A 12,348-nucleotide genomic window follows, 5' to 3' on the forward strand; every position below is an offset into this window, starting at 1 on the left:
GTCAGAATGAGTCTTGACTTACAGTTTCAATGATGATGTGTGTGTATGCTGTCACCGAAAGGAGTTCTTTAAGATGCTGTCTGTTTGGAGCTAAGAGTTTGTCAGAAATCAGTAGAGCTCTTTCTCTCCAGGTGTCGTCTCTGGGGAGAAACTGTTGGCCGTGACCTCCTGGGGGTGCCGTGTGCTGGGTGTCCTCTGACCCTCCCGTCTCCGGGCCCCGAGCTCTAATCTGTGAATTCCCAGAGTGCCATTGAGCCCTGAGAGCCAGTTAGTGCTAGCCACACTGTGAGGGAGAAGCTCGCTGAAGTTGCTGCTCGTTTGCCGGCGGCCAGACCTTCCCGGGCGGCGTCCACTTGCCTCTGACTGCTCAGCCGTGCTCCGCACGCACCCAGCAGTGTCAGGGCCAGATCAGTGCTCAGAATGATGGGGTAGACGTCCTTCAGTGGCATAGTCACCAAGCTCATGCAGCTGCGCAGTCACCCCTTTTCATTCTTCGGGTATTTTTGTGAAGACTTAAATGGCCGTCGTTAGAACTATAGCACCGTGTCCTTTGGAGGCACGGTAACAACGTCTTCTTCTCTGGTTTCTTAGGAAGATAAGTGTGAGTGTGTGGTCTCAGTTCAGCCATGTTGCATGTTTCCAGACCTGAGAGTGTCTCTTAGTGGCTTTAGCAGCAAGTTGACAAGCTGTCGTTTAGGCATTCTCCCACTGGACTTCATTATTTGTTGATTTTTTTTTTAAATTCCGTTTATTTTATACAGCACTACTCACTGACTGACCCTGGGCTTCCCACGTGGCTCAGTGGTAAAGAATCTGTCTGCAAAGCAGGAGACATGAGTTTGATCCCTGGGTGGGGAAGATCCCCTGGAGGGGGAAATGGCAACGCACTCCAGTGTTCTTGTCTGGAGAATCCCACGGACAGAGGAGCCTGGCGGGCTACAGTCCCTGGGGTTGCAAAGAGTCGGACACGACTGAGCAACTAAACAACAATAAAAACTCACTGACCCTGGTCACAGACCTTGTGGGGACACGTTTTGTAGAAATGAAGGCTTCCGCTCTCCTCTAGGGAGGTAGATGCTGAGCAGGGCCCTCGTTGTGGCTCATAAGGAGTGAAGCGTCTGCACGCACATGTAGTGGACCGCTCGGAGGTGTCCTGCGCTTGGGGTGCTCCCGTTCAGCTCTGGGAAAGTCTCGGGTGGTTAACGCTTTATACTCCGCGAGAATTCGGAGCAGGTCATGCTTTTCTGAAATATGTGCTGAGTTTCCCAGGAGCCTCATCTTCTGCCCACTTGGGTTTGGCTTCCTCAGGTCCTGTTGAAGGCTTTCATCGCGAACCTGCAGTCCAGCTCCCCGACGGTGCGGCGGACGGCGGCGGGCTCGGCGGTCAGCGTCTGCCAGCACTCCAGGAGGACGCAGTACTTCTACAGCTGGCTGCTCAGCGTGCTCCTAGGTGAGGCCCGGCCGGCCAGCGCCTCGCCCCGCAGGCGGGGCCCCGGCACATCCCCGAGATGGGCCTTCGGAATTCTTTCCCATCAGGCAGCCCCTCTTCAGCTTCTTGACGGGGCCCTTCAGCCTGGCTGACGGGGAAGTGTGCAGCCGCGCCCTTGGGGGCGGTGTGAGGCCTGGGGAAGCCTCTCCCCGCCCTCCTCCCTGGGGCAGCAGTGTGGACGCGGCCCAGCCCACCAAGAGCTGGCGCGGCGGGAGCCTTCCCGGGACTGGCCCTGCAGGCCGCACACAGCACGACCTCTGTGGGTGCCCTGGGCGCAGGGAGCCCGAGCCTCAGGGCCGTCTGGACGGCTGTAGGCCTGCTGACCAGGCCTCCTGCCCTGGGGCGGGGTGGGAATCCGTCCCGGCGGGTGGCGCGGGGAGCGCCTGGACAGCGGATGCGATACAGCTGCCTGGCCCCCGCTCGCTGTGCGGGCCTCGCTGAGCCGGGGGTCAGTGTTCCCCTCGGCGGCACCCCTGGGTCTCCGCTCCCTACTGTGTGCTTTTCTGTAGTGACCTCTGCCGTCTGTATCCCGCGGCCGCAGGGCGCCGCGTGGGTCTCTGCCTGTTAGCAGAGGGAGCCGCAAGTTCGCTGTGACTCAGTCTCACCGCTGCTTTGTAGGTTTGCTGGTCCCCGTGGAGGGGGAGCACCCCACCCTCCTGATTCTCGGCGTCCTGCTCGCGCTAAGATACTTGGTGCCCCTGCTGCAGCAGCAGGTCAAGGACACGAGCCTGAAAGGCAGCTTTGGGGTGACGCGGAAAGAGATGGAGGTCTCTCCCTCGACGGAGCAGCTCGTCCAGGTAGGCACCCCCGAGCGTCACTCCTGTACTTGTGCAGACAGGAGCAGCGTTCAAAAACTCAGCACCTTTGGAAGAGAAACTGCAGAATGGAGACCCGAGGGTTACGGGTGTGCACTCTGGAGTGGACCTGCTGGCTCAGACCTGAGGTCGTGGCTCCAGGTCCTTGACGTCTGTGTGGCGTGACAGCGCAATAAAACGAGGGTGTTCTCACAGGGTTTCCAAGGCGCCCACATAAGCCCCTTTGAAACAAATCCCAGCCCTTGTGTTATTTCACCCGCGGGCGTTTCACATGGATCCCTGTAGATGAGGGCTCTGTTTCTAATTTTAAGGACAGTGCCATTGTCACACCTGAAGAAAAGAACGTCTTCTTAGCATCAAGCTCCTACGCATCCCTGTCACTTTGTTCCTCCGCTCTCTGGAACCAGCATCCAGATGACGCTGGCCGCTCAGGGTGTCAGTCTCATCGACCTCGTGGTCCCCTTCCACGCCTAGTTCCTCTTAGAGTTCGCTTTTTGAAGAATAAGGTCATCAGTCCTGTGGAACTCCTGGCAATGTTATTTTTATTACTTGACTCTCCAGTCTGTAAATTAGCAGCCCTCTTTGTCATCTGTATTTCCTGTAAGCCAGTAACTGGAGTAAGAGGCTTGTCAGAGTCAGTGTGTGTTTGATAACTTCCATAATATCTGAGTTCAGTACTACCTAGACAGTATTTTAATATAAATATTATTGGGGCTGCATACGGAGAATTTTTTTCTGATTTTTTTTTTTTTTAAGAGACTTCTTAGTCAAACGTTTGGAGACCACTGCCCTAGTGGGGGATGCACGCAGGCGTTCACTAACCGGCACGGTGGGAGGCCTGGTGCTCTGCAGAGGGCCTGGTGCGGGGGGTGGGCAGGCCGCCAACAGCTGATGCTTCGGGGGAGTAGGCTTCGACAGGGACACAAAGCTGGGAGAAGAGAGTTTTCAGACTGCAGCCTTAGCCAGGTCCACGGGGTGAGAGACAGAGTGTGTGGGCGAGGGAGAGCTGGCTGTGCAAAGGCGTCCGGCTCTCGGGTCGCTTGGGTGAGAGGCGTGTGACTGAGGTGGGAGAACAGCAGTCCTGGGAGGCTGAGGAAGGGCTGTGGGAGGTGGTGTTTCATTAATTACCAACTTCCTTAATAGTTACATTTCTTCAACAGTGATTAAACGCTGTGGCACCTTGTCGCATTAGCAAGCTAGATGAGATTATTTCTCAAACATATCTAATCTGTATTCTTTTGACTAATGGCCATTTTGAGTTAAATTATTTTGATTAAGAACTTCAACTCAGCTAAGGTAGTTTGGCTAGGTATATTTAAATAGAATTTAAAGTAATCCTGGGCCTGGCTAAACTGTAAAGCAAGTCTGGGCAAAACACAGATATTTCTAATATGCGAGAATTCATTTTGCTTTTAATGTATGCTTTTATTCTTTTTGTGTATGCTTAAAAAAAATTTATTTGAAGATACATTCTAGCAAAAGGAGAAATAGATGCAAAAAACCCGAAGCCCTGAAGCCCAGGAAACATAGCCAGGACTGTGGTGGAAGCACTTCTGAGATGACCATGTGCAGTGGGCCAGTCAGATTCTTCATAGAGACAGGAGGTCCAAGGAGGTCCCCGCGCCCATTGTCATGACCAAGAGCTGCCACAAGGGGAGGTGCATGTGTGTGTGTGTTAGGAGGGAAAACCAGGGAGATGCAGCAGAGAAAACTGTTACCCGGTTTTGAAGCAAATTGTTGACTGATTTTAAGCAAGTATGAGACTATAATAAAAGAGAATCCACTTAACTGTTATCCGTGGGACATTCTCCTTCAAGTGACACAGCTCTACTGATAATGAAACAGTTCTTTCTTCTTGGGTCCGGTCACATCAGTAGGCTTTGCAGGGAATGGTGTTCAGTCGGTCAGTCACGTCCGACTCCTTGTGACCCCACGGACTGCAGCATGCCAGGCTTCCCTGGCCTTCACTGTCTCCTGCAGTTTGCTCACTCATGTCCATTGAGTCAGTGAGACCATCCAACCTTATCGTCCTCTGTCATCCCCGTCTCCTCCTGCCTTCAGTCTTTCTCAGCTTCAGGGTCTTTTCTAATGAGTCAGCTCTTTGCCTCAGGTGGCCAAAGTATTGGAGCTTCAGCATCAGTCCTTCCAATGAATATTCAGGACTGATTTCCTTGAGGATTCACTGGTTTGATCTCTCTGATGTCCAAGCGACTCTCAAGAGTCTTCTCCAGCACCACAATTCAAAAGCATCAATTCCTCATGAATGAGGTTAATGTGCGCATTTGAGATCCATACTGGTTTTTTAATTCAGTATTTAGACTCAGCATCTAGGCAAAGCACGTGTGATTTCAGAAGTTACATCTTAGTGTATACATGCAGCCTTTGGTAAGACGAGAGCACTGACTGCTTCAGAATCTGGGAGGAGGCAGATGAGGCCCGGGAGCGTAGGATGTGGGTTTCCTCCATCTGTGCTCAGAGCAGATGGGTCAGAAATCATGGCTTAAGCTTGTGAGCTGATTCCATAGGGCAGGGGGTCAAGGGCCAACTACCCAGCTCGTAGCAGGAGAGCAACCACAGACAGTGCACGCAGGCTGTGCTCAGGGGAACTGTGCGCAGAACAGCTGGTGGGCCAGGTTTGCCCGTGGACTGTGGTTCCCAGACCTGTGGCCTAGAGTTGGGAGGTGCCCGTCAGAAGAAGTAGAAACAGGTGAGTCAAAGCAGCCACCTTTGAGACTCACCTTGCACACTGCTATGCTGTCGTTATAAAAAATATGTACTACTTCTCTGATGTCACAGGTAGGGCTGCCCAGCTTAGCAAATAAAGGTAGAGGGCACCAGTTACTTAAATTTCAGGTAAATCACCAGTAACCTTGTTGGGTAAGTAGGCCGGAAATCTCAGGCGCTCAGTTACACTTTGGAATTCTTTGTTTATATGAAATTCGCGTTTAACTGGGCACTCTGTGTATTATCTGGCACCTCTAATGAAGGAGAAAGGGGTAAATCCATTATGTTCATATAATGTGATGCAGTGTAAAGTGTGATGTGAAGCCTTTAAAGGCTTTGGAAACCTTAGTGCACTCTGGCCCGCGCGGCTTGCTTGTTGTGTGTGTCTGAGGAGCTGTGAGCACGGTGTGTTTGGGACTTGATTCTCCTTTCCTGGTCCCCAGTGTAGGGAGATGGAGCCCTCCATTACCATGCTTCTCTTGTGGAAGTGGTCTGCTTATTTTTAAGGAATTACTATAACCGTGAAAAAAGTCCCGGGACTTTAGAAAGCCATGGAAGCGAATCGTTACACTGGTAGAAGAGATAGAGAAGTTTTTAGTGGGAGAAGGCATACATTTTCACAACAAAAGACAAAAGGAAAAAACCTGGAGGCTGGGACACATTGTCAAGGCCATGGCTGGCGGTAACGCGGTGCTCCTGTTCCTAGGTGTACGAGCTGACCTTGCACTATACCCAACACCAGGACCACAACGTCGTGACCGGGGCCCTGGAGCTGCTGCAGCAGCTCCTCCGAACCCCGCCGCCCGAGCTCCTGCGCGCGCTGACCACGGCGGGTGGCGTCCGGCAGCTCGCCGCCGCCAAGGATGAGCCCGGGGGCCGCAGTCGGAGCGGGAGCATCGTGGAGCTGATAGGTAGGGCGTTTGGACGGCCACTCTGGAGTCCACGTGGCCGTGACTCTGGCCCCGGTGCTGGTGAACCACGGGCGGCCCAGTTGCTCACGACACTCACGATGCGGGTGTCGTCCTCACTCCTGCACCCGGGAACTGGGGGTGCGGGCGGGTGAGGTGAGGCTGGCACAGGCACCCGGCCTCCTGACCCGGACTCGGCCGCCTCCACGTGGCGGTTCATCTGTCGGAAAGCGAGCGCGCTGGTGCGGTTTGCCTGTGACGAACCCTGCGGCCTCCCGGGGGCCCTCGAGGCCTTTGCTGTCCTCTGGGCCCTCCTCTGCGGTCCCAGTTGGCTCTCGGCAGCCCTCCGTCCCTCCTCCACGGCCCCTCCTCCCCCCCTTGGCTGTTTTTCCCTGTGCTGTTGGGTACTACGGGGCCCTGATCCCACCACATGCTGCTGCCTCAGACCCCCTTGCTTGACTCGGAGTTGCCCCTGGGGAGCTGGAAGTCAGGGGTCCCCAAGTGGCAGCCTCTGGAACCGGGTCTAGCGCAGCGGAGGCTTCTGGGCCTCTGCGGACCGGCCGCACCAGGCCCTGCACGTGGGGTCTGCTCAGTGCAGCGCGGGCAAGGGTGGTCCTCACTGTTAGCAGAGACCAGGGAGGCTGCGGCGGCCGCCCGCTGCCTTGTGTGGTCACGGTGTCTGCCTGAGCCCACGGAGAAACTGTCGCTGTGCCTGTCCTCCGGGCTGTGTCCTGAGCAGCCCTTCCCCGTGGGTGCAGGCCTGACGAATGATCGCTCTCCAGTGATCTAATTTCTGATGACTGTGTCTGATGAAAATGTCTGTTTGATTATTGGTTGACCAAATAATCTGGGTTTTCTGATGTTTTTAGTTTGGCTTTTTAAATGCACTTTGAGCTCTTCTGACATTTTAGGTCATATCTTTAGAACTGCATTTTTGAGTGCTAATGTAATTTTCAAGTTATTGCAATTAAAATTATGCAGTTTTTATGTTACAGGATGGTGGTTAAGCCCCACCTGTAGAAATAATGTTCCTGTATTTTCTAAAGTTGAATCAAGCTTGAAGATTTTCTAATTGTGTCTGGATTTCAGCTGCTTGGTATTGCGCTTTCATCTGTCATTTTCTGTGACTTACAGCTGGAGGGGGTTCTTCATGCAGCCCTGTCCTTTCAAGAAAACAAAAAGGTGATTATTTCAGAAATGATTGTTATTTTCAATCTTCCTGCTTTTTCAGTATTTCTCTGATGCAGTTGGCTATGCCTGTTCCTCTTCTCAGCAAGGTGATTGTGTGTATAAATGCAGCTGAAATCTGATAACCAGGCCCGAACAGTGCTATTGGGTGGCTTCAGAAGGTTACTTGTTGATCAGAATTGGTTATTGTAAATTTCTCTTTTTTTGAGGGTGGGCGAGGGGCAGCCCGCACCATGTGACTTCTGGGACCAGGGGTTGACCCTGGGCCTGCCAATGAGACCACTGAGTCCTCATCACCAGATCTCCAGGGAATTCCCTGTCATAAATTTCTCATGCTTTAGGTGAGGGGTCAGCAGACGTTTTCTGTGAAGGGCCAGGTGGTGGCCCATGGAGTCCTTTTTGTGCAGGGCTGCAGCTCTGTCCTGTGGCAGAAAGGCCGGCACGGACAGCGCCAAGCTAACAGGCACAGCTGCCTTCCAGCACAGCTTTATTTAGTTGCCAACTCCTGCTCCAGGGGATGTTCTGTTTATAAAGGCAGCTCATCATCCCAAAGAAACTTGCTTAGTATTAGTCAGGGATAATGTTTGGTTAATTATTTGGTTAATTTGGGCCAGTTTGTCATTTTTCAGCCATATTTACCTTTGTACATACCCAACTTTTCTGATATAATTATTTTTATTTAATCAAATTTCTTCTGACATGGTCTGAAAGTTTGGGTACACATCACTGCTTATAGCACCAATTATTTTCTTACTCTGCTCTAGATTTCCATAGGAAACTATTGCTGTTTTCTGTTTTGAAATCCTAAAAGACTTTTCCTTTTTTTAAAATTAGCGTATAAAAACTAATCTTTTACATAAGCTAATTTTTTGTGTGTCTTGAGTTTAGTGTTTAATTGAGAGAGTCTAATGCCTAATAATATTATTTGTAGTGTCGAATGGGATCTTAATAGGAATAATATTCTAGTCCTGGCTGGATTAAGTAAACGTTTCCTAGAATACTTAGAATTAAACATATTTGGATGATCATATGGAGAAGTAAATGGCACCCCACTCCAGTATTCTTGCCTGGAGAATCCCCATGGACAGAGGAGCCTGGTGGGCTACAGTCCGTGGGGTCGCATCAAGTCAGACATGACTGAGGTGGCTTTGCACGCATGCATGCATGGATCATCATGGTGTGGGATCCTTTCAAGTTTGAGATTTTGGTGAAAACCCTGAGATTGCTTGAAAGCGGAAAGGCTTCTGTCAGAAGCTCGTGTTTCTCTCCTTGGACGGGGAGACTTCAGGCGTGTGGCTAGATTTCCCTGGCACTTGCCTCATCTCTTGGTCTCTTTCTGATGATGAGGCGATGACAGATTCTGGTTGAGATGTTTTTTGTTTTTTGGGGGCTGGAACGTGGAATTTGTGCTCAAGCTCTTGTTTTATTTTTTGAGTGTTTTGTTGTTTTCATTTAGAGCTGCAGTTGTCATACTTTTCTGTCATAGCTTCAGGTGAGATCTGCCAGAACATAAGAGACAGAAACAGAGTTGTTGCTGGATGTCAGATCTGGGTGAGAGTGGGGGGCGTGGCCTGGTCTTGCCCCCTCGTGGGGAGAACTCCTTGGAACAGACTTGCAGACTGCTGTTTCCAAGGACGGAGGCTGCTTTCGTTAACTCTGAATTCACAGGTTGGAGTGTTATTTGCTTTCTCAAGGTAAATCACTTGATCTGTAGTAAAGGGCTGTGTTATTTAGTAGATAAGCCAAGTTGCTGTGTTAGTTTCATCTATATATCGAGTTTCCTTTGCTTCTTCCTGGATGGGAGGAGGGCTTTAAAGTCGCATCAGTGTAGATTTATGGCAGTTATCACACCTGTGACTTCCTCATTGAAGAGGAGTGAAGTTAGAAATTGGAACTTGCCAGTAATTATTTTGATGTCATTTAATGACATTTATATGTAAAGTAACCATAAAGATAAAATAATCCCACTTAAATCATGTTAAGACTTTTGTTTTCTTTTTTCTTATTATAATCTGGAACTCATTAACTGTAAAATGTATTTTTAGAATTTTGCTAAAGATGAAATACTATTCCATCCTCCCAGATCATACAGTACTTGAGTACTGGTTATCAGCAGTAGAAATCCAGCAAGTTAAATGATAATAAAAGTGACTTTTTGTTGGAGATACGACATGAATATCCTGGCAGCTAATAAAATGGGTTCTAGCTATAACTTGATATTTTTAAGATTAAATAGTAACATAAATTATTTAACATTGACAATAGTCTTAAGTCAATTAGTATTATTAAAATACTTTGTGGTACAGTTTGAGAGTTGCTGCTTTTAACTGTTTTTCATGCAGGTTTATTGATTGTAATAATACTCTAAATAGGACATCTCTGCATTTTGTGTTAGCACTCTAGAGGAATAAAGAAACATGTATATGATGACAGGCTGAGAGCAGGAATTAGATGTGCTCGTGGTTTTCCTCTTGGAATGTCCATCTGTTTGGTTTTCAAAGCTCTTCCTGTAGCAAGCTCAGGTCTCTCGCTGCGTCCTTCCCTAGGGAAAGTGCTCTTTGGAGAAGCGGCGCCCCTGGAGGACGACTCGGAGTCCAGGTCGGAGGGCAGCAGCCCCGCCTTCTCAGGTAGCGTGTCCCCCTTGCTCCTCTCCGCTGACCCCCTGCGCCTCAGTGGGTCCTGCTCCTCGGGGGCAGCCATGAAGCCAGCTTGCTCAGATGTGGATAATTGAGGCTTCTTTCATAGTGTTTACTTTGAAACACTACCTGTGTGTTTTCTTGAATCAGATATTTGCTATTTTTCTGTATAGGATGTTTTCCTATATCAAATATATGCTATTTTCAAGTTGTTTTAAAATTAGGTTTATACTCCCTGGGTGTAAGTCTTTTTGAGAAGGGAATGGTGGGTAAAGTATCTCATGAATTGCATGGGCTGTGAAGAGGAAGATGGGATTAAAAATTGTTTGAGGATCTGAGCCAGGAAGAAATGGAAAATAAGAACAAACCAGTTATCAGTATTGACAGTGAATCAATAATAGCTCTCAACCAGCAAAGTCCATGATCAGATGGCTTCATAGGTGAGTTTTCCCAAACATTTAGAGAAGTGTTGACACCCTTCCTTCTGAAACTGTTCCAAAAAGTTGCATGGAAGGAGCACTTCCAAACTCATTCTGTGAAGCCACCATCCCCCGAAACTGAAACAAGACAAAGCTGCAGTAAAGATACAGTAGCAAGAGAATTTCAGGCCAGTATCGCTGATGAACATAGATGCAGTCAAGCAGGATTATCCCGGGGATGCCGAGGCTTTTCAGTATCCACACATCAATCAGTGAGACAGACTATAGTAAGACATGGAAAAAATGAAAACCATTTGAGAGTGGCTTGGTCTGTATAACCCTAGCCAAATGAATATTTTTAGATAACTGAAAATAAGGCTGAAAATACAGGGAAAGAAAGTCAGAATACTTTTCATTGGTGATTATTTACTTACTGGTTTATTCTACAAAATAGAACCCTATGGACAGTAAGTAGCCTGCCAGGCTCCTCTGTCCATGGGGATTCTCTAGGCTAGAATACTGGAGTGGGTTGCCATGCCCTCCTCCAGGGAAATCTTCCCAACCCAAGGGATTAAACCCAGGTCTTCCACGTTGCAGGCTGATTCTTTACCATCTGAGCCGCCAGGGAAGCCCAAGAACACTGGAGTGGGTAGATTTTTTAAATTACAAAAATAAAGTTAAAACATTAAAAAAAAGGTACAGCTATCCATGAGCCCCAGTGCTGACTGACCCCCTGGCCTCCAGGAGTGACACAGCTCACAGCTTGGTGTGGATTCTTATGTAGGGTGGTGTTTTTTAAAAGGGAGTTAAAGACGAGGGAAATGTGAAACTTGATGATGCAGGGGAGTGGGGCCGGCTGAGGGGCCGTGAACAGGGTCTGGGAAGAGGGAAAGCCCACGTTTCGGAGCGCCGCTTGCTCCGCGCTTTTGTGAGCACCCTGCCTGTACCCCAGCCAGGCTGCCAGGAAATCACCAGAACCCCCATGCCACTCCACCCTCAGGACGGAGCAGCCGCTTGAGAGCTGGAGGTAGTTTGACAAACGTTGCTTGTCAAACTTGAGAGTTGGCGGTAAAATGCCACTTGGGAATATTCATAGCATTTAAAAATATCTACTCAAGGTCCTTATTTTATCAGTATAGTGATAGAGTAAAAGATAAGTAAGTAATACAGTCAAAACGTTTGGAGAATGCACTGTTTGTCTTGCTTTTGAAATTGACTAGTTACGTTTTCACTGTATTTAAGGACGTTTTACAGTTAAAACAGGTGCTGACGGTGGATTTGGGGGTATTCTACAAGTCTATGGTTCCCCGTTGCATTCTCTTGCTGACCCTTTGAAGAGTGAGTGTTCCTCTCTCTGCAGCCTCAGTCAAGGGTGAGGTCGGAGGTGAGCTGGCTGCCTCTTCCGGGGTCTCCACCCCTGGTTCCACCAGCTCAGCGGCCGACTCCACGGGCCACGACATCATCACGGAGCAGCCCCGGTCGCAGCACACGCTTCAGACGGACTCAGTGGGCCTGGCCGCCTGTGACTCGACTGGCACCGCCGCCGACGGGGATGAGGAGGACATCCTGAGCCGCAGCTCCAGCCAGATGAGCGCCGTCCCTTCCGACCCCGCCATGGACCTGAACGACGGGACCCAGGCCTCCTCGCCAGTCAGCGACAGCTCCCAGACCACCACCGAGGGGCCCGACTCAGCCGTGACCCCTTCCGACAGTTCTGAAATTGTAAGTGGTCAGAGGGGCCTTCCCTGGGGCCCCAGGCCTGGACCCTCCTGCCTGTTCATTCCGTCCCTCTGACGTGTGAAGAGCAGTGTAGAGGTCCCAGCTCACATCCTAAATCGGCAGCTCAGCCCCGTCGGAGACCTTCCCTGAAGGAGATGGCCGAGTGTCCTTTGTGTTGAACACGGAGGTCAAAAGTTAGCTTAGTTGATGAGTGCCATCAAGTGCATTTGAAATTTTTAACACCTTTTTGGGCACAGGGTAAGTCCTTATTGTGAGGATCCTTAATGAACCTTTATTAACAGATCTGCAGTCTTCATGCAGTATGACTAATAACAGTAATAATGTGCGTCATTTTAGTGCTTTCTGACTTTTCAAGAACCCTGACGACGTAGTATGTCTTCTAGAGCCTGTCTCTGGGTACCTCTCGTCTCTGAGTTAGTGGACACGAAG

At 49.7% G+C, this 12,348-nt stretch overlaps 1 protein-coding gene across 2 annotated transcripts in view; it reads left to right on the top strand.

Annotated features, from left to right (window-relative positions):
- Nucleotides 1-12,348, top strand: part of HTT (huntingtin) — a 118,564-nt gene that overhangs the window by 29,914 nt on the left and 76,302 nt on the right. The window contains exons 7-12 of one of the 2 annotated variants that reach the window (XM_065914524.1): nucleotides 1,309-1,450; nucleotides 2,108-2,286; nucleotides 5,735-5,939; nucleotides 7,071-7,118; nucleotides 9,671-9,751; nucleotides 11,540-11,901. In XM_065914524.1, coding sequence (XP_065770596.1) covers nucleotides 1,309-1,450; nucleotides 2,108-2,286; nucleotides 5,735-5,939; nucleotides 7,071-7,118; nucleotides 9,671-9,751; nucleotides 11,540-11,901 — 1,017 coding nt within the window. The remainder of the gene's footprint in view (nucleotides 1-1,308; nucleotides 1,451-2,107; nucleotides 2,287-5,734; nucleotides 5,940-7,070; nucleotides 7,119-9,670; nucleotides 9,752-11,539; nucleotides 11,902-12,348) is intronic. The other variant, XM_065914526.1, reaches the window with a different exon arrangement.

The sequence above is a fragment of the Muntiacus reevesi genome, chromosome 22 (assembly GCF_963930625.1).
Source record: "Muntiacus reevesi chromosome 22, mMunRee1.1, whole genome shotgun sequence".
NCBI lineage: Eukaryota > Metazoa > Chordata > Mammalia > Artiodactyla > Cervidae > Muntiacus > Muntiacus reevesi.